Source organism: Dipteris shenzhenensis, chromosome 16 (genome assembly GCF_047967505.1).
Source record: "Dipteris shenzhenensis isolate YYH24624 ecotype China chromosome 16, Dip_SZ_1.0, whole genome shotgun sequence".
Lineage (NCBI taxonomy): Eukaryota > Viridiplantae > Streptophyta > Polypodiopsida > Gleicheniales > Dipteridaceae > Dipteris > Dipteris shenzhenensis.
The window spans coordinates 53,159,433-53,183,690 of NC_141611.1; the positions used below are offsets into that span (position 1 = coordinate 53,159,433).

The window sequence follows — 24,258 nt, forward strand, 5'->3', positions numbered from 1 at the left end:
CAAAATGAAGACTCCAAATAGTTACACATGAAAAACATTTTTCGTTGTCAAGATTGAAACTCGTTACTAAGACCTACCCTTACGAGGCAGGCCAAAAATATATTGTCAATGATAAAAATTTTGCAAAATGTTAGCAATTTAGTCATATTTTAGCTTTAAAATCAAGAGAAACCTGCAAATTTTTGAAACCCTATGTGAAGAGATCTTTCTGGATGGAAGTTTTTTCTGTCGTTCTTGGTCTTTGTACTCTGCTCTACACTCCAACCAATCTAGTGGCTACGATACTCCCAATGGTGACTTCACAAACTAGCTTTAGCCTGTAGCTGCTCCACAATTTCGAGAATCGACAGTATTTAGATTGTAGCTCCTTTGCTGATCATGGCGAATGCCATTCTTCCAGCTCCCGCACTTTCAATTCACCTCAATTCTGATTCCTGCCGTCGCAATGTAGCTCTACTGCAAGACAATTTTCGGCAGTTACTGATATCCCCAAGGCTGAACGTTCTTATCCAGAGATCGTGGGAACTCACAGGCTCCCGAATTTATGCCTCGTCGAGAGACACTTCCAGCAACGACACTGCCTTTAATGCCCAACGCGATCCCTTTGGAACGACTTCTCATCTGGAGAATGTCGTGATTGTTGGAGCTGGTATTGCCGGTTTGGCTACTGCGTTGGCTCTTCACAGGTCGTTTTGCAGTCGCTCTCCTGCATCCAAATTAGATACAATCCAGTCCAGTAGTCCATGTATAGAAGTTATTAATGCTGATGCAGATAACCCCGTCACTAAGAATTGTCTTCAATTTTTTCTCAAATCTTAATCGCGTGTATTTGATTTGGCCCAAATTCTGTTACCACCGCAGATTGGGAATTAAGTCGATAGTCCTAGAGCAATCCGATAGACTTAGGACAGCTGGGTCCAGCATTGGTATCTGGACGAATGCATGGCGGGCACTGGAAGCTCTTGGGGTTGCGGAAGGCCTACGGAAGAAGTTTATGAAAATGAAGGAGTAAGTTGCGTTCCACTTGCTTGTCCTTAAAGTTGAAGATTGCTATTTGCATCATGTTATTGCGATTGTCTGGCTGGAGCACTGCTTCCCTTACAGACGTGGTGGGGTATGCTACTTGGGGCAGAGCTTGTGTCGTAAACTCACCATTGGAACTATATATCTATCGCAATCACTTACCGAGTATATAATCATCGTCCCGTCAGTCTGATCTCGAGTTTTGCGAAATATAAAATTTGCGTGGAACATCCGACTGTATTTGTTCCTTACATTTGGACACTTCTGAAGTGGATGTATTACAAAATACGTTTGATTGATCAAGTGAATAGTTGATGTGGTCCGCCCAGAACATTTAGACTGTTGAGAGCTTATTTAAATCGGGAATGCTAAATGTGCAGGATAGAGTTCTATGCAGCTGATGGTAAATGCCTATCAAGCCTGAGCTTTGAAGCTGCGACAACGTACGTGATATTGCCAGAATGAGCATCAGGCACACATTAAGCATGTCTTTTTGTAACTAGTCAATTTTACTGTAATGTACTGTTGGTGCCTAAGGAGTTTGACCTTCAGTTACAATTTCCAGCACTCGAGATTTTGTGGCATGGATAGCTACTAAAATCTCCTACACCATTGTATATTTTAAGCGATCTAACAGGAACAATGTTTGTAAAAGCCCAACCGTATAGCAAGGCTATAATAAGGGAGATCCTCCTGGGAGAGAATAATAACACAGAAAGGTAGGTGGTGGCTTTTGTTTTCCATTCATTTCCTTTTGCCCCTTTTTTATAAAAGGGAGGAATGACTGGATGGTGCATCAGTTTCAACAGAGTTTATGTAGTGGTACTCAACCAGGTGCTATGACCACACACAACCAGTTTCAACAGAGTTTATGTAGAGGTACTCAACCAGGTGCTATGACCACACACACAGTTTTTTTTTTTTTGGGTGAAACTTTTTATGCTTTATATTACAGAATAGCTACCAAAATGGGATATGCAAAAATACATCAACACATATGTCCCACACTGGGAAGCTGAAAAATACATCAAGAGAAAATCTCAATGTAGGACAAATATACATCATAGCCTATGTAGTGAGTTTGCAGACAATCGAAGAGAGATTGCCGCAAAGAGCGACAAAAGAAAATGAAAATACAAAAGATAGGATCACCAAGGACTCTGTGTCTCTATCTCTTCTAGAGAGTCCAAAGTGAACACACACACACATATAATATTTATATATATTGTGGTGATCGTTGAGTCTGAAAACGATGCCACAATTGTGGTGACTTGCTATATTCGCTCTTTATAATTTTTAACTGGGAATGGAAGTCATATGCAATCCCATCTCTCATGGTTTCATTCAAGCCAATGTACAAAATATCATAGACAGCCCTTCTTGCTGCTTTGTCCACCATCACCAGATTTACATTATATCTTTGCCTCAATTACTTCATAACTCTTATTATTGGCCAAAAGCAATACACGTATATCAGCGAGGTGATTGTAGCAGTACGTATATAACGTTGATGTTTAAATGGAACCTGAAGGCCCTAACAACGTATTTATACATGCATTACAAAATGTACAATTATTTCAAAATCTTTAAATTTTATGCATAATTTGGTGATCGCAGGGATGTTGAGTTGCGTGGAGTTGAGAGAAGTGTATTACTTGAAGCTCTTAACGAACCTCTTCCACCTGATACTGTTCGTTTCAATAGTCAAGTGCTTCACCTTCGGAAAATCGATGGAGGCTGTACTGAAATTGAACTTCTGAATGGATCAACAATACGAACTAAGGTTGAGTTTTGTCTTATGTGGGCCTGTGTGTGTGTGTGTGAGAGAGAGAGAGAGAGAGAGAGAGAGAGAGAGAGAGAGAGAAAATAGGGTAGTAGTGTGTACCCCTATAAACAACTACGAAACAAGCTATGGAGATCTCTCTGCGGCCCGGCTTTCCAAAGAAAGGTAAATTCTATTAATGCTAGAAAAAACCCATACAACCAGCTTCCACAAGGAGTTGTCGATGAAAACAAGAAAGGAACAGGTTGCCGAGCTACAAGGACGACACCCGCTTCCGGATCTCATGGCAATTCACCTTTAGAGATTCCTAAACAGGAGCTAGCAACCATGGTGGTGGTCTACATACCCAGCGAATACCCCTTGCGGACATGGTGTAGAAGATGCCTGCTGGCCAAATTTGGCGGAAGCGTTCCCGTCTCTCAACTGTTGCTCTCGAGCTTGGAGTACCACGCTCCCAAACGGCACGCAAGGTGAGTATGATATCCTGCCAAATGGCTACTAGGGCAGCCATCGGAGAAATCTCCCATCACCAGATTGCAATGAGTCACCCAGACATTCCAGGTAGTAATGCTGGAAACAGTCTCCCAAACACCATCCTCCGGGAGAGGTGGTGGGCGTGGACGGGAGGGCTGAACTGCGTCATGAATCTCAATCTAGGAAACCTGCTACCCATGTATTCTGTAGGCCGGCATGATAGGGTCGATCGCAAAGGTGTGGCCTCCCTCCGTGAGAGCCAGGCCACCATCCCCCACGTGAAATCCCTATTCATCCTCTGTGTGCTAGCAACAATCCTGAAGGACGCCAGCCATATCCGTTGTTCGACAGGGCAGCCCCAAAGATAGTGCGGGATCGTCTCCAGAACTCCATCCACACAACCATTGCATCGGCCATCTATCCTCATCTGCTCCAGCCAAGGGCCAATGGGTAGGCCCCCATGTGCCAACAGCTAGAAGAAATACGAAATATTCCGCGGGCACAAACTCATCCAAAGGCGGGGTCAAAAGCGGCCTATGACCTCTCGTGGGACATCCTACTCTAGCCAATGACATTCCTCATGGGGGACCATGCTGCTGCCTCAAGCTATAAACGGCGCCCAATACGAGTAGTGTACGAGAAGAAAGAGACCTCCTCCACCCGGTCCGATTGCCCAATGCGGGCTGGCCACAACCACTCCGTTGGGTCCCAGTGGATGTCACATAAAGGTCTGCCCTATCTAGAGCCATAAGCACCATACTGCTCCCTCCGGGGTCGATAAGACTACGGAGGGGTCGATGTACCAAGTCCTGCCCATGCGGCCCACAATTCTGACCCTCTGCCACTTTAAGTCCTCTAAGTCCACCTCTGTCTCCTCCTCCATCTCCGACCCAGCCTGCAGAGATCCTCCCTGTCCCACTCAATAAAAGCGAGACTGGGGGAAGCCAAGAGACTCCTAAAAGAAGCATATCCTAAGCGGTACCCTTGTCTGTAAGAACTGTCCAGACCAGTAATGGGGGGCCCAAGGGCAGCGAGCTTCGTAATCCCTCCCACCAAGAATCCGAGATCGCCTCCTCAATTTCCTGTATCCTAGTGTCTGCTCCTTGGAGGTAAGAGAGCTTGTCTACGAGCCTTTGTCTCTCTGGGAAGTCCTCTCCAAGTCCCAAAGAATATGGCCGGTCCACTATCCCAGTGTGCCCATCCGATATGAGTCCATTGCCCAAGCATGCGCCCCTCCGAGTTTCTGAGCTCTGGGTGCCAGATGAGCAGAGCTCTCTCAAACTCCTCTCCACAAGACGCCTAGCCCGGATGAGTCCTCTTGCCAATCTCTACCACACTCTGTAGAGACTCCGCATCAGCAGAGAACCCTTCCATGTTAGCGGAGCCTCGGAGAAAACCCACTCGTAGGACTGCTGCCACTGGCCCCATTACGAGGTGTGTTCCCAAGAAGCCCTTGATGTAGTAAGAGCTTCCAAGGCTCCACCCGCGGGGTGAGGCCGCGCACTATTAGCTTGCCCAAGAGGACTCTACTCTGCATCTCAAGATCAATAATGCCAAGTCCACCCTATGCCTGGGGCAAAATCACTGTCTGCCAAGCCACCGCCATCCGATCCCGACCAAAGGAAGTTCCGAACCAATTGGCGTAGTTGCCCCCTTGCAACGTCAGTGAAAGCACCAATAAGAAGCGATGTACCAGGATGTGGCAAGGAGTACCTGGTTCACCACTAGAGCATGACCTTCAAGAGAGAGTTGCACGGAGCTCCAGTACAGGAGCTTCCACTGAACACTCCAGAACCGGGCTGAACTGCTGCTCTGCCAAAATATCGATGCTCACCTGACAGCCCAGGTATCTAGCCATCTCTTCTTTCGGGATCCACTAAAAGCCAAAATTTGTGCCCCAGCCTCGAACCTCCTAGCTCTCTTTCGTGCCTGTGAAGAAGCCATAAGATTTGGTCCAATTTATACGAGCTCCGGAGGCCTCACAATAAATGGATAATGCACCTTTGACCCTCTCTAGACTGGCTGTAGAACCGTCAACATAGAGCGTTGTATCATCTGCAAACTCCGAATCTAGGCCTCCTCCTGTCGGATCGGCAACCTCATCAGTGTAAGGCCAAGTGTCTGAGAAGGCAGAAAATTGCCCAGGGCTTCTGTCACAAAAAGGAAAGGATAAGGAGCCAAGGGACATCCCTATCTCACTAAACGGGAGAGTGGGAAGATCTCGTGTGTATAGCCTCCTGGCTGGAGCTGCCTGCATATAAAGCTGAGATCCCTCCTTTGATCCACCTCTCTGAACAGCCAAGTCTCTGCATAGTCCCATCCTGGAAGGACCACTCAACTCTGTCGTAAGCCTTCTCGAAATCAAGGAGAAGGATAGCAAGAGGTTGTGCCTCCTCCCTGGCCTAGTCAAGTGCCTCCTAGAAGGTGAAGATATTATCCAGGATGCTGCGCTCATGGACAAAACCGGTCTGTCTCTCATGAGTGATATCCGGAAGGTGGGATCTCAGGCGCAGACTCAAGACTTTAGCCAAGATCTTGTATGTTGTGTCTAGAAGGGTGATCGGTCTCCACTGTCGAATATCTTCTCCCCCCTTCGGAATCAGGCATATCCAACCTCTGCTTAGGGAATGAGGAAGAATTATTACCAGTGTCAACGTTATGAATCTGATTCAATATGTCCCTATAGCTGCATAGGCGGACCGATCCTCAAACTAGTATGAGACCATAAATCAAATGAGGTCCCCTGAGTCAAAGATCTCCTGACAGACTAACTGAAGTGGGGTGGAGATGTGCTCCCAAAAGCAGCGAAAGAAGGTCAAGGTCAAACCATCCTCTCCAAGGCACTTCTGAGCTGGACGAGCCTGTAGGGCCTCCCATAACTCCTCATCCGTGAAAGGCTCCTCTAGGTGTCTGCTAAGGCTTGGCGAGACAACTGTGGGGACCTGCTCCCAAACTGCCTCTCTAGCTACAGGAGTGGTAGCCGAGGCCTCCTTCGACAAGAAAAGCTGGCCATAGAAGGATATAGTCATCTCGAGGATCTCCTGTGCGTCTGAGTGCATCTATCCCTTGGAGTTCCTAAGACGCTGTAGCTAGATCCTTGCTGACCGTGGTCTTGTGGCTTGGAAAAACTGGCAGGTCATCCTGTCCCCCTGTCGGACCCATCTGGCCCTAGAAGAATGGTAAGAAAAGTCTGCTCTGCGGACCTCCAAGTCCTGTAGCCCCGAGCGTGCGCACTCTAGGCGGTCCCAAAGCCACGGGGACCCTGGGTCTTGCTCCCTGAGTCTCTCAATGGACACAAGATCTTGATGCAGAGCCCGCTCTTACTCCTAAAGAGCAGCTCACCGCCTTAGGGCCTGGCTCTGTAGCTCCTGACTGCTTTGTTGTATTTGCTCGGCCTCCCATGCCATCCATCCCTCAATGGGACTGTCCACTGGCTGACTCCAGATCTCTACCAACACTTGCTGGACATCCTCCTCCTACTAGAATGCCGGTGGACCCGCCGCGGATTAAACCCCAATCGCCAATATGGAATTTGTCTAGATGCTCTAGCAGTCCATCCTGTCGTCTCTAGCCAAAGGAAAAGCGCAGGCTGCCTAAAAGTCTGGTAAACTCTGGCTCCCGCCAAGGATCCCTGTCACTAACCGGCAAAATAAACTACTTTCAAGTGCTCTTCTCCCCTGATGGCATCTTTGCGAAAGAGGCTCCTCCATGCTTATCCTCCATGAACTCAAGGTTATTGAAATCTCCCCCAACAATCCATCCTTTGGGAGGCAATCTGTTAGCGGCAGCCAGAAAGTCGGGCGGTGCTGCCTGCAAGCTGGTGCATACACGTTCAGGATACCAATCCATTCCTCTCCTTCCTGAAGGCCCATCCAATCTGTGTGGCTTGAAATGAGCTCACCCTATGCGAAAATTTCCGAGGCCAGCACTTGCGATACTAAAATGCAAACCCACCGCTCCTACCAACTGATGGGGACCAGATCTTCGGGCCTTTCCCAAGGAGGTGGTGGTGATGGCGTGCCACGTCTGCTGCTGAGAACGTATGCTCCTGAATCAAGAGAAGATTAACTGACCTGCCTACCAGAGCCCGTTGCAGTTTCAGACGTAAAATCAGGTATTGCGGCTAGTTGCACGCACGGTCATGAAGCCTGTGCACATTCCAAGTCACCACCGTCAAACTCATGGAGATGGGACGGTAGTGAACAAGGCTCACCTGTGCATGGGAGCCTACTCAAGGAAGACGGATTTCAATGACTTTGCCAAAGGTTATAAAGGGCGAATAATCGGTATCTGTGCGCTTGCTAGCATCGACACTGTCTCAATCCCCATGCTCCGAGCCCAATACTGCATGAAAGAAACATCTACGCCAAACAGGTAGGCGCATTGCTGGAGCGTCCAATAGTGTCTCTGCAGGTAGGCGGATCACGGCTACAGCCAAGCCTTATCCAGGCTTTACTGGATAAAAGCCAAGCTGAAAATATGCAGAGGTACCATGGGCCTACTAGAGATCCATACCCTGAGGTCCCATCCACTCGTCCATCATCTGGTATACCTAAAGCTCCATCATCGCATCAAAAAGCTCTGCGGTCCACTTCTCCATCCCGGTGGAGGTGAAATGGAGGATCCAAATTGGAGGTGGGAGAGCCCACTGCACTGATGCCCCCTTTTCAAGGCTATAGGATTAGAATGGTGAGCTCCAAGGGCATAGGTACGTATCTGGGATCTCCAAATAGTTCCAAGGACCCAATCGCCAAAACTCCCTCGGCAACCGACCGGCCCGCTCGCATGTGAAGGTTTGAGGGCTCAGTCTTGAAGCCCCTCTCCCCAAACCTATGAGAAGAGGTTGTATCCTATGTGGCCTGCGGCCTGGGAGAGGTAGGCATAAAATCTTATGCCTTCCCCTTACCCACAAAAGAGGTGCCCATCGCAGGGCCCGACGGGGTGCCCGAGGAGGTGGCCCCAGGCGAGGCTGCTGTTGTCTATAGGGAGGAAGAGGGGTCTGACGGGGGAGGGCGGATAGGGAGGGTAACCACCGTAGGAGGGGCCGGTGGAGAAGGATGAGGTGGGGAAAGTGCAGAAAGGGGTGGCGGAGAGGGGGCAGGTGGATCTTGGGGGGGGGGGGTAAAGGCAGCTGGGTGGGGTCAACTGTTGTCACTGCAAGGGGCGTAGAATGTCGTTGCAGTGGTGGCACCTACGGTCCCTGTGATACCCTCTCTGGTCTCTGAGGGGGGGCCAGGGACACTGGTAATATGGGGTTCTCTGATGCCTGCTGCTCCTGATACTACTGTGGGTCCTGTGATGGGCGAGGAGTCTCTCCTCTAGAGGGGCCTGAAGAATCGACGATACTCTCTCTGGGTCACGTGATGCTCCTGTCTGCGGGTCACCATCCTGAACTCCTTGTGCCTAAGCCACTGCCTGTGCTCTCCTCTTGTGGTTGGCCCGATGCCTTTGATTCTTTTTGACCCATTTGCTCCTCTTCTTTTTCCTTGCCTTGGTCCATCTTCCCACTGAGGGCTCCACCCAAGGAGTCTGGGACTCCACCTGTTGTCGCTGAAAGTGCTGTTGTGCCTGCCTAGGTGGACTCCAAGTCCCGCCCTCTCTCGTATCACTATGTTGCCCTTGCGACTCCTGTGAGGAGGGATGCGCCTTGCTCAGTCCTCTCGTACAATATCTGGCTAGGTGTCTCTTCTGCCTACACCTCAAACACTGCCCTTGTAGATCGGAGACCTCCACACACTAGCGAAGCGTACCTCCCTCCAAGGTCTCCAGAAGGATCACCTTTGGAAGTGTGTCCGGGCTCTCTACCACTAGCTTGAGTCGAGGGACTCTGTCATCTGTCACCACTGTCTCCTCTGACTCTAAGGGGTACTCTAAAACTATGCCAAAGGCCCGCCCTATGGAAGGGAAGATGGACCTATATTCCCTTCGAAGCCCCTGGAAGCTTCCTTTTTATATCTGCTTTTTCTCTTGTCATGAGTAGTAGCTGTTCCACTTTGGGACACCTATGAATGCACTTTCTTCTTAATGAAAAGTTTCTGTTACAAAAAAAAAAGTGTGTGAACAAGAGTTTTTACCAGAAGGTGTGTGAACGAGAGAGAGAGAGAAAGAGAGAGAGAGAGAGAGAGAGAGAGTCCACTTACACTTTCAAGACCCTCAGACCAAGCCTCTTCTCTTTGACTCCTTGGTTCGACCACCCGGCATGTATGGCAGCCCTTGTTGGGAACCCGATCTCTCAGACACGGAGTGGGCATGAGTAGAGTGACTATAGATTCTCTTGCTCTCATGGATGATCCTGGGGAAACCATCGGTGCCACTTCATATCATTCAAGCCGCGTTTCCAGTGCAACTAGATGCGGCATTTCAGACCATTACTTATTTACACCGTGTCAGTCAGTATGGAGACTGCACATCAAGGAGACGTAGGCCACCATGGATGTCTCTCGCTTCGTCATGAGTCTTGCAGATGGAGGGGACGAGAGAGGTTGTATGAACAGACACGTAGGTGGCTCAAGAGATTGGGACTCCACATGGATAGACTACCTCCCTTCCACTATAGCTTAGACGCTTCATCAATCCCACTTGGGTACCACGAGAACTAGGTCATTCGAGAAGATCTCTTACAGCTACACACATTCAGGATCTGGTTGGAGCCAAGAGAGCTTCCAGTGAAGCTCAACTTCTACAGAGATCATTGCCTTCGCATCTCTGAGGAGGGCTTCATTGTCCCGCCAAAGTATACTCATATTCACTTACCACACTCATTGTGGATCTCCATCGGGCAATTTCGAGTATCATCACATTGACTCCATATCGAGAGCGGATGAGCTGAGGGGATGCCCAGGGAGAGCCGCCTATGTACGCTATGCAATCGGAGGTAGGAGGTCGAGTCAGAGAAGCAATTTGCACTCAGTTGCCTTGTGTACTACGAGATCTGTGGTCGCTATCATTGTCTCCTTAGGGACGGCTTTGGGTCCCTCTCCAGACTCCTTTCGTACCTAGACCAGGGATGCTTGGGATGCTTTCATTCATGAGGCGGTTCGGCATAGAGAGCACTTACTCAAAATATAGAGACATGCCTCAGATATACCGTCGACTCTTCTCATAGCAGGACCACAGAGTTCTTCCAATCAGATTGTATGGACCACACAATCACCAATGGCAGACGTAGTAGGGATCCGGGGTGCGAGGCACGACATAATCGGCAGTGGACGGACATGCAAATCACACTGGGTGACCTCCCATCCTTGTTTCGATGACCTGGGACACGACCCACGGGAATTACCTTAGCCTTTTAGGCATAGAGCCACTGCAAGAATAGCTTGGTCTTCATAATCACTTGGCTCTTCAAGAACTTGTGGCTCCTTAACCACTGAAGTCAGCACTTGCTCATTAAAGATCATGTCTCTACTGACCACAATGCGTCTCCTCACTGGGTCATAAAACCTATAACCTGTAGATTAAGTGTAAAGATATCTACAATGATATGGTGTTGTAGGCCATAAGTCAACTATATGGTTGACTAGTACTTGGGTACTATATATACCAAGTACTTGTATTGTTTCATTTGAACATTTCAGTTGGAGTTCATTTGTGTTCACTTCTTGTTCCCTTGTGTTCACAACTCTTCTCCATTCTTGTTTCTACATGTGGTATCAGAGCTAGTATTTCCAGCCACGTCACTTGCTTCCCCGATCTCCCACGTGCTCTTGTTGCACTTTTGTCACGGAGAAGAAGTTAATTCTTGCTGGTCAACTTCTCTTTTGGCTGTTGTGAGATTCCACGAGCTTCGCGTGATCTTGAGCTTCAGTTTTGTTGTGAGATTTTGCACCAGGAAGCATTCCTCAGCTGGGCGACTTCGTTTTGCATTGCGTGCACAGTTTTTTCAGGCAATTTCGGATACCGGAAGTTTTGTAGCTGCGTCAAGCAATCCAGAAGAGTTTTGAATAGTTGTACTAAAGTTTACTCCCCTTTCGGAGCTGTTCGTGCTATCAAAATTTCATTCTGAGCAACAGATCAAAAGATACGTTTTGCTGATTTTTACTGCTTTTCGTACAGTTCTCCTCTCCATCTCTCCATTTGAATTGACCGCTTGCCCGTTGCCTCTCCAAATTGCCACTTGCATCTCCAGCTCCGGATTCGACTTGGTGGTTCAACTTTTGCTCCTACTCCAGCTCGAGATTTTTGCTTCAGCATATTTTCAGCCTCTCCTAGTTGGTTCTTGTAGATAGCATTGCGCAGGTGTCTTGCAGATTGCATTGCACAGGTGTCAGTGCATTTGGGACAGTTTTTGGCTACACATTGAGTGCAAATCATTGCTCAGGTGTTGTGCATATTTGAAGCCAAGTGTTGGCTGTAAGTTGATGCACTTTTGGATGCCTATTGAGCAAGAGTTTGCTATTGCATTGTGAGCCATTGTTTGGCTGAGATACAGGCTGATTTTTGGGGCAAAAGGACATTGCATTTGAGCATGTGTTTGGCTGTGGTTGAGGATAACTTTTTGGGGTAGAAATATAGTATATAGTGCTTGGTTGCATATTAAATATAGTGCTTGATTGCATATTGTATCCTGGAAGGGATTGAGGTTTGAGCAGAAATTTTGGGGCAGATTTACTGCTATTTCAGAGCAGCCACTGTCAGTGAATGTCATTGCAGTGATTGCATAGCAGTCAGTGGTCTTTCAGTTTTCCATTTTCTGTCTTTTCCTTTGCAGGTACACTTGCCTTTATTCTTGAGCTTGAAATCATGTCTCTCAATGAGAATTTTGGTACCATAACTGAAGCAGATAAGTTGGATGGACCCAACTATGCTTTGTGGTCATTTACACTCAAGAATATCGTGGTTGGAAAGGGCTTATGGGACATTGTGAATGGTGATGAGGCTAGACCTACTGGATCTAGCACGAGTGCATCATCCACTTTTGGCACTACCACTCAGGCTTCTACTACTACTCCCACGGAGGATCAGAAGAGGTTTGATCGCAGGGATGCCCAAGCGTTGTCTTTGATTGCATTGTCTGTGAAGACACACATTAAGTCCACTATCAAGTCTTGCAAGACTTCAAAGGCAGCTTGGGATAGAGTGAAAAGTATGTCGAATGTGAAGAATGAAGCAAGAAGCATTTCTTTGAATAATAAGCTTAGTGACTTGTCCATGCAGAAAGGTCAAACTATTTCAGCTCATATTGCAAAGATTACTGGCATTCGGATGAGCTCGCAACTATTGATGAGGATATAGAAGACAAGAAATCAGTCTCTATCACCCTCAATAGACTGGCACTCTCATATGATACGTTTGCTACTTCCTTGACTATTATGCTCAGGGTTGCTCCGCTCAGTTTTGAGGAGTTAGTTGGCTTGCTCTTACAAGAAGAAATGCAGACTTCTAATTTAGTCTATTCGAGTGAGCAAGCACTTGCCACTCATGAAGAGGGTAAATTTCAGAAAAAGACTAGTCATGCTTATCAGCCCAGGAAGGAGGGGAATGCAAACACAACCACAGGGAATGCAGATAAAGGTGCAAAGGTGAAGAAAGGCAAATGCGATTATTGCAAGAAGCCTGGTCATTTAAAACCGAGCTGGAGGGGAATAAAACAACATATGGCTTCACGTCAACGACGGAATTCAAACTGTCCACAGCAAAGCTCTCCCTCTCTCCCTCTCTCTGAACAAACACTAGGGCCCAGGACAAATTGTCGGGCTGGACCCCCCCGAAGGTCTTTATTACTTTCAGAAAAACTGTTATAGAAGTTCAGCATGAGCTGTCTCGTAAGTCTCTCCTCCCTCCTACGTGAAAAGAAATCTTTTTTTACAAGGGCTTCAAGCCCCATTCAAATTGGCAACATGCCACTTGTCTACAATCTAGACTGACTCTTATTACAAGCCACATAGGGCCATTCTGGAGTCTTCCAGGCTCTCGGTCACACGAACCGCTTCCTAGGTGCTTGTCAGGCTCCCATTTCGCTTAGGAAAAATAATCCTTCCAGTACCTGCAACAATTAATAAAAGCGCACCACCATGGTACCCATTAATTGTTAGCGCTTTGCATGCAAATAACACACTGTGGACTAATCCTAGTCACGGTGGGCGTCCCCACTGAACACATGTGCACATTTAAACAAATATATATATAAATAAATAAATATATATATTTTCTCTGGTTGACCGAGGTCAACACTCTTGATTATAATTAAAGAGCTTCGACCAAAGGTCAAGGCGCCTTAATTATAGCCAAGTCTCTCCAACCGGAGTTGGCACATCTTGGTTAACCGGGGTTAACCCTCTTGGCGCAGGCCAAGTCTTGTTGACCGAAGTCAACATTCTCTGACCGTAGTCAGGTTTACTTGACTGGAGTCAAGTATCTTTGACCGTAGTCAATCCTTTGACCATTAAAATGACTCTTCGACCGTAATTAACACATATAACATTCTTTAATTAAGATCAAATAAATGGTCAACTGTACTTTGACTTAGGATATTTACATTGTGGTGACATCCCCTCGGCTTCTATTCAGTTGACCTCAACTGAAAAGCTTCCTTGTAAACATCCAAAAGCTGTGGATGATCGGATAACATGTCTTCGTCCATCCACTTGGCATCTAATGCCGTATAATTCTTGAATTTTACAAGATACCTGTAAAATTCCTTACCCTGAGGGCCTTTACGTACAGTATGGTACACAATTTGCTCTGGCTGAAGGACTTCCTCCAGCTCATCCACTTCTGGTGGATCCTCTGATACTGGTTCTGTAGGCTCTGGTCCTTGAAATTTCTTTAGAAGACTCACATGGAATGCATTGTGAATCCTCCAATGCTCTGGCAATGCTAATCTGTATGCAACTTCATTTATTCTCTCTGTAACCCTGAAAGGGCCATAGTATCTGGGAGATAACTTTGCATACACTTTCTGTTTGCCTTTAAACTTGCGGAGCCTAGCTTTTTCAAACTTTAAAAGTACCCAGTCCCCTTCCTTGAGATCCAACTGTCTCCTATGTTTATCTGCAGCCCTTTTATGTTTCTCTTGAGACCTTTCAATTGCTGTCCGGACTTGGCTGTAAGCTGTCTGGAGGTCTCTTACAAACTGATCAGCTGCAAATATTTCATCTTTAGTCCTTAATATAGGTGGCAAAATCACCTTCCCATATATGACTTCAAAAGGGGCTTTCCCTGTAGAGCTATGTACTGTATTATTGTAAGCAAACTCTACTAAGGGTAGGTACTTTTCCCAGTCTGAACTCTGGTCACCCACGTAGCATTTCAGCATATCCAAAATGGTAGAATTTGCTACTTCACTTTGACCATCTGTCTGGGGATGGAAAGAAGAAGAAAAATTCAGATTCGTCCCCATGTTATCAAATAAAGCTCTCCAGAATAGACTGGTCATTCTGGGATCTCGATCACTAACAATGGACTTAGGCATACCATGATGTTTAAAGATCTGTGCCATGAACAGCTTAGCCATATGATCTGCCTTTATGGTTTTGCGAACCGGAATGAAATGAGCTTGCTTGCTGAATCTATCAATGATAGTCCAGATCCCATCATTCCCTGACTTTGATCTCGGCAAATCAAAAATAAAGTCCATTGTAATATTTTCCCATGGTGCCTGAGGCACGGGAAGAGGCATAAGTAGGCCAGGTGCCTTGTGTCTATCATATTTCATTTTCTGACACGTAAGGCATTCAGTAACAAACTGATGTATATCTTTGCGCATTCTTGGCCAAAAGAAATACCTCTCTAGTGCTAGAGTTGTTGCTGTAATTCCTCTATGTCCAGCATAGGGAGGTGCATGGCATTCCCCCAAAATCTTTTTCCTCATCTCCTGGGTGATGCATAGGCAATCATCTTTCATTAAATACCCATCTTTCAGGGAATAGTGACTGGTGGGTTGCCCTTCTTGCATCTGCTGTAAAATTTCACCAAAATCAGAATCATGAACATATTGTTCCCTCATGCCTTCCAGGTCCTGATGATAAGCAATAGTTACATTATTGACCTGGGGTCTTCGGGACAAGGCATCTGCCACTCTGTTCCGAATTCCTGGAGTATGGACAATCTGAAAATGATACATTGACAGCATGTTTGCCCATTTCATATGCTTCTCTGAAAGCTTGGTCTGAGTTAAAAAGTATTTCAGACTTTGGTGATCTGTTTTGACAGTAAAATCTGCACCCAAAAGATAGTGTTTCCAAGTATGGATGGCATGAATTACAGCCAATAACTCTTTCTCATAGATTCCTAAATATCTTTCCGCATCCCGAAGTCGTCTGCTTTCATAGGCTACTACATGACCATTCTGATGCAATGCAGCCCCAACACATTCTCCACAAGCATCACAATCCACATCAAAAGACTGATACAGATCCGGAACTACCAGAATAGGCTCTGTAGTCAACTTTTCCTTGAGTGTATTGAATGCTTTCTTCTGTGATAATCCCCATGTGAAGGCTGCATTTTTCTTAGTGAGGTCATGTAATGGAGCTGCGATATCAGCAAAATGTCTGATAAACCTTCTGCAGTAAGAACACAAGCCTAAAAAGCTTCGAACTTCATGCACAGTTTTCAGCTCTGGCCATTCTTGAATGGCACGGATCTTCGCTGGATCCATTTGTATCCCATTCTTGGATATTATATGCCCTAGATAGTGGATTTCTTCCAAGAAGAACTCACTTTTCTTGCTGTTTGCATAGAGCTGATGATTTCTCAGCTCTTGAAACACTATAGCAAGATGTTCTCTGTGGTCTTCCTCTGTCTTAGAGAAAACTAAGATATCATCAAAGAAAGTACCAGTAAAATGCCTGTACTTCCGGAAGATGCGATCCATCATTCTGTTAAATGTGGCTGGAGCATTTGTCAATCCAAAAGGCATCACTAAGTATTCATACAACCCGAATGTTGTGCGGAATGCTGTCTTATGCACATCCTGAGGCTGTATCCTCACTTGGTGGTAGCCACTCTTCAAGTCTATCCTGCTGAAAACTGAAGCTCCATTTAACTGATCCAAGACATCATCAATACGCGGAATAGGGAATCTATTCTTGATGGTCATTTTGTTCAGTGCGCGATAATCAACACACATACGGAATGAACCATCTTTCTTCTGTACTAACAGTACAGGGGAACAAAAAGGAGACGAGCTGGGCTGAATCAAGCCTTTGGACAGCAAGTCCTGTACTTGAGCCATAATCTCCTCTCTCTGAGTCGCACTGACTCTATAAGGGGGTCTGTTTGGTGGCTCACTACCAGGCATTAACTCTATCTGATGATCTTCTGGTCTCTCTGGGGGTAACTCCCCTGGCAAAACATCAGAAAAGCAATCTTTAAAGTTTACCAAAAACTGAAACTTATCTTTGTCTGCATCATTCATTTCAGCATGCATATCAGTCTCTTTTTCTTTTACAAAAACCATGTACGCAGAAATTGCAGACTTTATTGCTTTACTGCATGAAACATCAGATACAATGGGGATAGTGTCCCCTTTATTCCTGGCAATTACACGCTGATTTTTCCCCCTATGTACAAATTCCAGCACTCTTTCAGGAAGAGTCAACTTCACTGCCTTGCGGTGAAACCAAGGCATCCCCAAAACTACATCATAATGTTTCAGTGGAGAAATAAAGAAGTCTTCCTGATCCACATAACTTTGAACATGTAGACGGAGTTTCCCTATCAAGGGAGTAACTGGCACAGGGTTCCCACAAAACATTTGATCGGCATCCAAAGCCCTGCCTAACTCTTCCGTCTTTATTCCCAGCCTCAGGGCTAGATCCTCTGATATGAAATTATCAGTAGCCCCTGGATCAAATAAAATTAGCGCTTGCTGGTCTCTAACTTTGCCCCACGATAGCAGCAATTCTCGTTCTTCTGGGTTCAAAGCATGACCCAGTATATCAGGAATACCCCCCGCCATTGGCTTTTGCGGTCCTCGTGGCTTCTCTGCCTCTTTTCCCTTCGATGATGAAGGCTTTTCTGGGCACTGGGCAGCCACATGCCCCTCTTTACCGCACCTGAAGCATTTCCCATCTCTACGGAATTCCGCTATCTGTTCAGGGGTAAAAGTAGATTTGCCTTTATAGGTCTTCGAGAACTGAGTACCCCTCGGCTTCTGAGGCTGAAACCCTTTCTTTTCAGCCTTAGGGGACTCTTTCTTTTCTGATTTTTGAAAATCAGATTTCTTTTTATCAGCACGTCCTGCATGCAAGGATGGCACTGTAGATGGATCTTGTAGCGGTACAAGACTCGCTACTGAGGCTGAATGCATAAGATCTTGAATATTCTTTGCCCCCAAAGCATTCACTACTGCCTGAATTCTTGGAGTGAGACCTGCTCTGTACTTCCTCATCTGGGTACCTTTGGAGATCTTTTTGAACGGTGCAACCTGCAAATAAGCATCCCAGAACTTTTGGTTGTACCCATCCACTGTATCTCCTGCATCCATGTGCAAGCTGTCCCAGTCTTGAAGAACATGGTCTCTGAACTGTTTAGGCATGAACTGCTGGTAGAAGGCTTTCTTGAAGCCCTTCCACTTTCTTGGGGCTGACCCATCTGTGGTCAGTGCACTCCACCATGCACTAGCCGTTGCTGTTAAGTGTAGGCTGACCATTCTTAATTTGGAGGATTCTGAAAATTTCTCTGTACCAAATGCAGCATCAAACTGTCTGATAAACTGCAATGCTTTGTCTGTATGACCATACTGTCCATTGTAGGTCATAAATTTGACAGATTTTCCTCCCTCTTTAAATTCCCTGGTCGCTTTGGAAGACTTTCTCTTCCCAGACTTCTCGTGTTTCCTTCTTTTCCTGGATGGTTTATCTGATAAGGAAGAAGAAGACACAGAAGTCGAACTCGAGATAGACGGTGATGGACTAGGAGATCGGTGACGATGCCTCGATCTCTTTTTACTATGGGACCGTCTCCTATGAGATCTATGAGATCTCTCTCTCTCAGACTGTACACGGGAGTGTGCCTCTGGCATTGGCACGTCATATACTGGATTAGGCATAGCCTCTGCTGGAAACGAATGCTGAGCCCTGGGATCCCTTTTTAGATTTTCCAGCTCTTGTATACGAGTGTGTACCATTTGTTCAAATTCTTGTTGAGTTTGTGGCACATTCCTCTGTCTTGGATGCACATCCCTATCTTGAGAATCCCACTGGATAGGTGATTGATCCATATTCTGAGATCTGCAGATTTTTCTCACACTGTGCAAGTAACTAATGCACACTACCTTTGCTTTTCCAACAGAAAAGGTACCTCAACAAGAGGTGTTTTGCATTCACAATCTACGCCAGTACGGGCTGTCAGTTCAAGGCATGTACCCATACAACTGTCAAAGCATTATCAACTATGTTGCCCTTTTCTGGCTGCTGCAGATGGCTTCAAAAGGCATCTGTTTTTCCCTCTTTTTACTGCTCAAAGGCATGCATACTCCTTTTTCTGCAAAGCTCTGTTTTCTCTGCTTTTCTCTGGTTTTCTGCTACTTTTCTGACAGTAAAAGCCTGACAGGCAAGAGAAAATTGATAGCCAAAACTGTCTGTGCAACTGTCTCTTTTTTTTTTTTTTTTTTTTTGTGAAAACAGTAACCAGATGAGTAACTACTGGTTACTTTAACCGACTGTCTGGTTCTGGTCTGGTTAGTCTGCAACTAGACTAACTGGACTGGTTACACCAACCAAACTGGTCTGGTTGGGCCAGCTTAACTGAACCAAAGTTGAACTAACTGGATACTGGTTCAACTAACCAGAGTTAACTGACTGCGATTAACTTAACCAGGGTTTAACTGTACCCGGGTTAACTTAACCACGGGTCTGCCAGGCTGGCTGCCACGTCAGCATCTTGCAAGACCTCTGCCACGTGTCTTGCACCACATGTCCTGCGCCACGTCAGCGCCACGTCAGCTCTGAGTATGCCACGTGTCTGCCTAGGTGGCACCCTGGCCACGTCAGCACAGCCAAAGGTTTCAAACCTTGGCTATGCAGGAAATCATCGCGCGTCGCGCCTGCGCCTTGATGACCATCGATCTAAGCCTTCACGAAGATTCGCTGAAGGTCTTCGTCAGCATCTCTGTTAGACAGCGGAATAGCTCACCGCGCATTGCCTTCACAAAGTCTTCAAGGATCTGCACGAATTCCTTTGGGCATACCATCCAGCGACCTCCCTGATACTCCTTCGCCAATTTAGAGACCAAGAATCACCAGAATCGCTCCCATCTGCGCTTACTCTCCGTCAGGGGTATCACGCAGCCGTCTGCTCATTGATTCGTGGTCACGGAACCTCTTTCATTGCTATTGGCAATTCAGCAGTTGCTTAGCCTATGAGCGCTGGCGTCGAGCACACGCACTGCGCCTTGTGTGCCAGCGTGACGGTGTCACCAGCCCAGTCAGCGTGACGGTGCACTTGCGACACCCCTTTGCTCCTGCTCACAATAGCTTCGCTGCCCATGCGATGGCCTGCGGTTCTTTTCTCTTGATCGCTCCCACCATGGAAGGTAGGGAGATCCTAACGCTCTGATACCAATAAAACCGAGCTGGAGGGGAATAAAACAACATATGGCTTCACGTCAACGACGGAATTCAAACTGTCCACAGCAAAGCTCTCCCTCTCTCCCTCTCTCTGAACAAACACTAGGGCCCAGGACAAATTGTCGGGCTGGACCCCCCCGAAGGTCTTTATTACTTTCAGAAAAACTGTTACAGAAGTTCAGCATGAGCTGTCTCGTAAGTCTCTCCTCCCTCCTACGTGAAAAGAAATCTTTTTTTACAAGGGCTTCAAGCCCCATTCAAATTGGCAACATGCCACTTGTCTACAATCTAGACTGACTCTTATTACAAGCCACATAGGGCCATTCTGGAGTCTTCCAGGCTCTCGGTCACACGAACCGCTTCCTAGGTGCTTGTCAGGCTCCCATTTCGCTTAGGAAAAATAATCCTTCCAGTACCTGCAACAATTAATAAAAGCGCACCACCATGGTACCCATTAATTGTTAGCGCTTTGCATGCAAATAACACACTGTGGACTAATCCTAGTCACGGTGGGCGTCCCCACTGAACACATGTGCACATTTAAACAAATATATATATAAATAAATAAATATATATATTTTCTCTGGTTGACCGAGGTCAACACTCTTGATTATAATTAAAGAGCTTCGACCAAAGGTCAAGGCGCCTTAATTATAGCCAAGTCTCTCCAACCGGAGTTGGCACATCTTGGTTAACCGGGGTTAACCCTCTTGGCGCAGGCCAAGTCTTGTTGACCGAAGTCAACATTCTCTGACCGTAGTTAGGTTTACTTGACTGGAGTCAAGTATCTTTGACCGTAGTCAATCCTTTGACCATTAAAATGACTCTTCGACCGTAATTAACACATATAACATTCTTTAATTAAGATCAAATAAATGGTCAACTGTACTTTGACTTAGGATATTTACATTGTGGTGACATCATTACATTGCGGAGTGCTAGAAAAGGATTGCCAAGGAGAAAAAGAGGCAAGGCACAAGTAGTAATTATGTGGCACTAGCTGAAAATGGCAATGCTTCACCATCTCATGCAAACTTTGCACAAGAGGGAGAGGATTATGTGTTTACTGCATTTCAGGACAGCTTTGGTGCCAGGGGGGATTTAGTTGCAAATGATGCTTCTCTTGCTTCATCTGGGGATTCTTCATTTGCTACCATAGATACTTGGTATCTAGATAGTGGTGCATCGAAGCACATGACTCACAGGAAAAAGAGGTTTCAAGAAATCAAACCTGTTCAAGGCAGATAGGTTACTTGTGCTAATGATGCAACTACGGACATCACAGCAGTGGAAGATGTTCCCATCCTTCTAGATTCAGGAAAGAAAAAGTATATCTGTGATGTTTTGTATGTTCTTGACTTCAGGAAAAATCTTGCTTCAGTTCCATCCATGGCCCATGATCAGCACATGCTTGTGGAATTCCAAGATGATTAATGCAGGATCAAGGATCCAAAGAAAGGGTATGAGATTGTGGCTACAATTTCTTATGAGGCCAGCATGGGTCTTTACAAGCTTGATGCTTAGCCCTATAATCAGCGTGCTATGGTTGTCTCTTCTACTACTCAAGGTGATTTATGGCATGCCAGGTTTGGTCATGTACGTCACAGAGCTTTGGCATATTTGCATAATCATAACATGGTTGAAGGGTTGCCAAAATTACAGCAGCCCACCCAAGAGGTGTGTGAAGCTTGTGCTCTTGGAAAGTTACATCACCTACCATTCCAAAAGGATGGTCCAGGTTCAGTATGAGCACAAAGGGTCTTGCAGATTGTGCATAGTGATGTTTGTGGACCAATGAATGTCACAACCCATAGAGGATATCGGTATTTTGTCACATTCATTGATGATTATTCTAGGTTCACTTGGCTCTTTCTCATGAAAAGCAAATCTGAAGTGTTCAATTGGTTTAAGGAGTTCAAAGCATTGGCTAAGAACAAACCAATTCTAGAATTGGAACACTTAATTCTTAGAATGGGAAGTATACTTCACATGCTTTTGAAGGGTACTGAAAGAGCCTGGGATAAAGCATCTCAAAATAGTGCCATACATGCCTCAGCATAATCCGATTGCAGAGAAAAAGAATAGGACTCTCGTGGAGATGACATGGTGTATGCTGAAATTTAAGAAAATGTCAAAAGCATTTTGGGGTGAAGCAATTGTTACAACCACATATATTCAGAATCGCTGCCCTACACAAGCATTGGTTGACAAGACACCTTTTGAGGCATTTTATGGGTACAAGCCTAACGTGAACCATTCCAGAGTCTTTAGGTCTATTGCATATGCTTTGGTACCGGCTAAAAATCGATCCAAGCTTGATGATAAAAGCATTAAATGCATCTTTGTGGGGTATAGCACTGCAAATCAAGGCTTTAGGCTTTATGATCTAGCCACAAGGAAAGTAATCATAAGCATGGATGTTTTGTTTGCTGAGCATGATAGCATGCAGGCCATCAGTGAGGAGTTACCTCCATATGATGATACACCTCTGGACATCATTCAGTTTGAGGAGGATGATGCCGATTTGGCTTCTCCAATTGATGTTCCCTCTACCTCTCAGACTCCAGCAGTGTTGCCACATGTTGAGGGTCCTTTTCCCTCGAATGTTTCAGATTTGCAGCCACCTCATGGGGAGGGACAACCCAATATTTGGAAGCATTATCAGTGCCGTGCAAAAAAGGTCACACTTCTAGATGCTATTCCCAGCGAAAAAGCTGAGAATTCAATTCCTAGATGGGCTAGGTTGACACTTGCAGATGCTAAAGATCAGCCTATATTGGGGAGAACAAGGGCCAGCACTCAAAATGCCAAGAAGCAGGTGAACTTTTCTGTCATGACCGAAGTGATGGAAGCTGAAACTGAGCCTCAGCGCTTTGAGGATGCTCAGGGAAATCCGGCATGGCAGAAAGCCATGGAAGCTAACATTAGATCCATTTAAAAGAATGCTACATGGGACTTGCACCCATTGGCAAGAATGTGGTTGGCACAAAATGGATCTACAAAATCAAGTACCATGCTGATGGTACAGTTGTAGAAGTAGAAAGCCCGATTGGTTGCAAAGGGGTATGCACAAGAAGAGGGGATAGATTCTGAGGAGACTTTTGCTCCAGTGGCCAAGATGACCACCATTCGCTCTGTCATCTCTCTTGCTATGTTTTATGGATGGTCCATGTACCAAATGGATGTCAAGACCGCCTTCCTCAATGGGGATCTCAAGGAGAAGGTCTATGTGCATCAGCCCGAGGGTTTTGTTGTTCAGGCTTGAGTCCTTTTTCCAATGGAGTGGCCATAGGCTTACTATTCCCCATCTTAAATTTCTGCAACAACCCCTTGGCGTTGAATTTTGGATTTGCTAAAATTCAATGCCAAGAAAGTAGTGTAAGAGGCCGAGATTTGTCATATCAAATATTTGACAAAGAACGGACTGCACTGCTGCAATTTGCTGAGAATTATTGCCAGTGAGTATGATGTCATCAACCTAAAGAACCAGCAAGACCAGATCTGATTTCTTTTTTCTTTTTTTTTGGGTATAATGCGGGTTTATATTATAAAGGGTCCTTTTTTAAAAAGAATGCGGGTCTAGTATATCTTTCAGATTTGATCTCTATTGCAGAACATATAAATTTGGGTCTGTGTGAGTGTTCACAAAGCCCTGGAATAGATCGGTGCCTGAGGTACTTTGCATTGATTGACTTCCCGATTGGTCGTGGTACCTGAGGCTTCTACTTCGACATTGGTGACTCTCCTTCCGCCATTTTGAGAGTCATCATGTGAGTGCTCCATTTAGCTACCCCATGGACTTCACTGACACATCTTTTGGGGCATTCCTGCCTAGCGCTTCATCAACATCGTCATCGTCTCGCAGGGATGTGCACACATGTGTAGTGGCTACTTGGAGGACATCTCTTTCACAAAGAGATATTTTTATTTATTACTACAGCTTGATATATTTTGGGGTCCTCTGCCCTTAGTAGTCCCCCTAAAATGATATGTATTGAGTGTTTGGTTTTCATTGAGTCTAAAGGTCCTCTACCTTGGATAGTCCTCCTAAAAAGATGTATTGGGTTTCCTATTTTGGTGTATGGCTTTCTAACATGTCCTGTTATGAAGCCAAGGGGGGATGTACTATGGGAGCCATATATTGGCATTGATAGGGTCTAGTTATCAGGCCTGGCATATGAGTTCCAGGATGTTGGTGCATTGGTCTCCTAGATCTCTAAGTTGATCATGCATCCATGCATGATAAGCCTCTGAGCCATGCTAGATGATCTTTCTATGTTATGCTCACTAGCCTCTGACGCATGCTCACTTCCCTCTGAGATTGTGTGGGAGCCATGTCTAGTTCTAGACCGGCATGCACATTTTTTATGACCGTCATTGTCATGTTTTGTTCTTGGTTCCATTTTAGTAGTCTCTCACCTTGCCTTCATGGGGGGGTGTTGGAATATGAAGCCAAAGTGAGTC

The 24,258-nt window shown here is 45.9% G+C and overlaps 1 protein-coding gene across 2 annotated transcripts in view; it reads left to right on the plus strand.

The window, feature by feature from the left end:
* The first annotated feature begins 253 nt into the window (after positions 1-253).
* LOC147893129 (monooxygenase 2-like) overlaps positions 254-24,258 on the plus strand; it is a 44,441-nt gene continuing 20,436 nt past the window's right edge. The window contains exons 1-5 of one of the 2 annotated variants that reach the window (XM_087387493.1): positions 254-519; positions 550-686; positions 862-1,008; positions 1,404-1,466; positions 2,641-2,806. In XM_087387493.1, coding sequence (XP_087243619.1) covers positions 379-519; positions 550-686; positions 862-1,008; positions 1,404-1,466; positions 2,641-2,806 — 654 coding nt within the window. In that variant the 5' untranslated portion in view covers positions 254-378. Of the gene's footprint in view, positions 687-861; positions 1,009-1,403; positions 1,467-2,640; positions 2,807-24,258 lie in introns of both variants that reach the window. The other variant, XM_087387492.1, reaches the window with a different exon arrangement.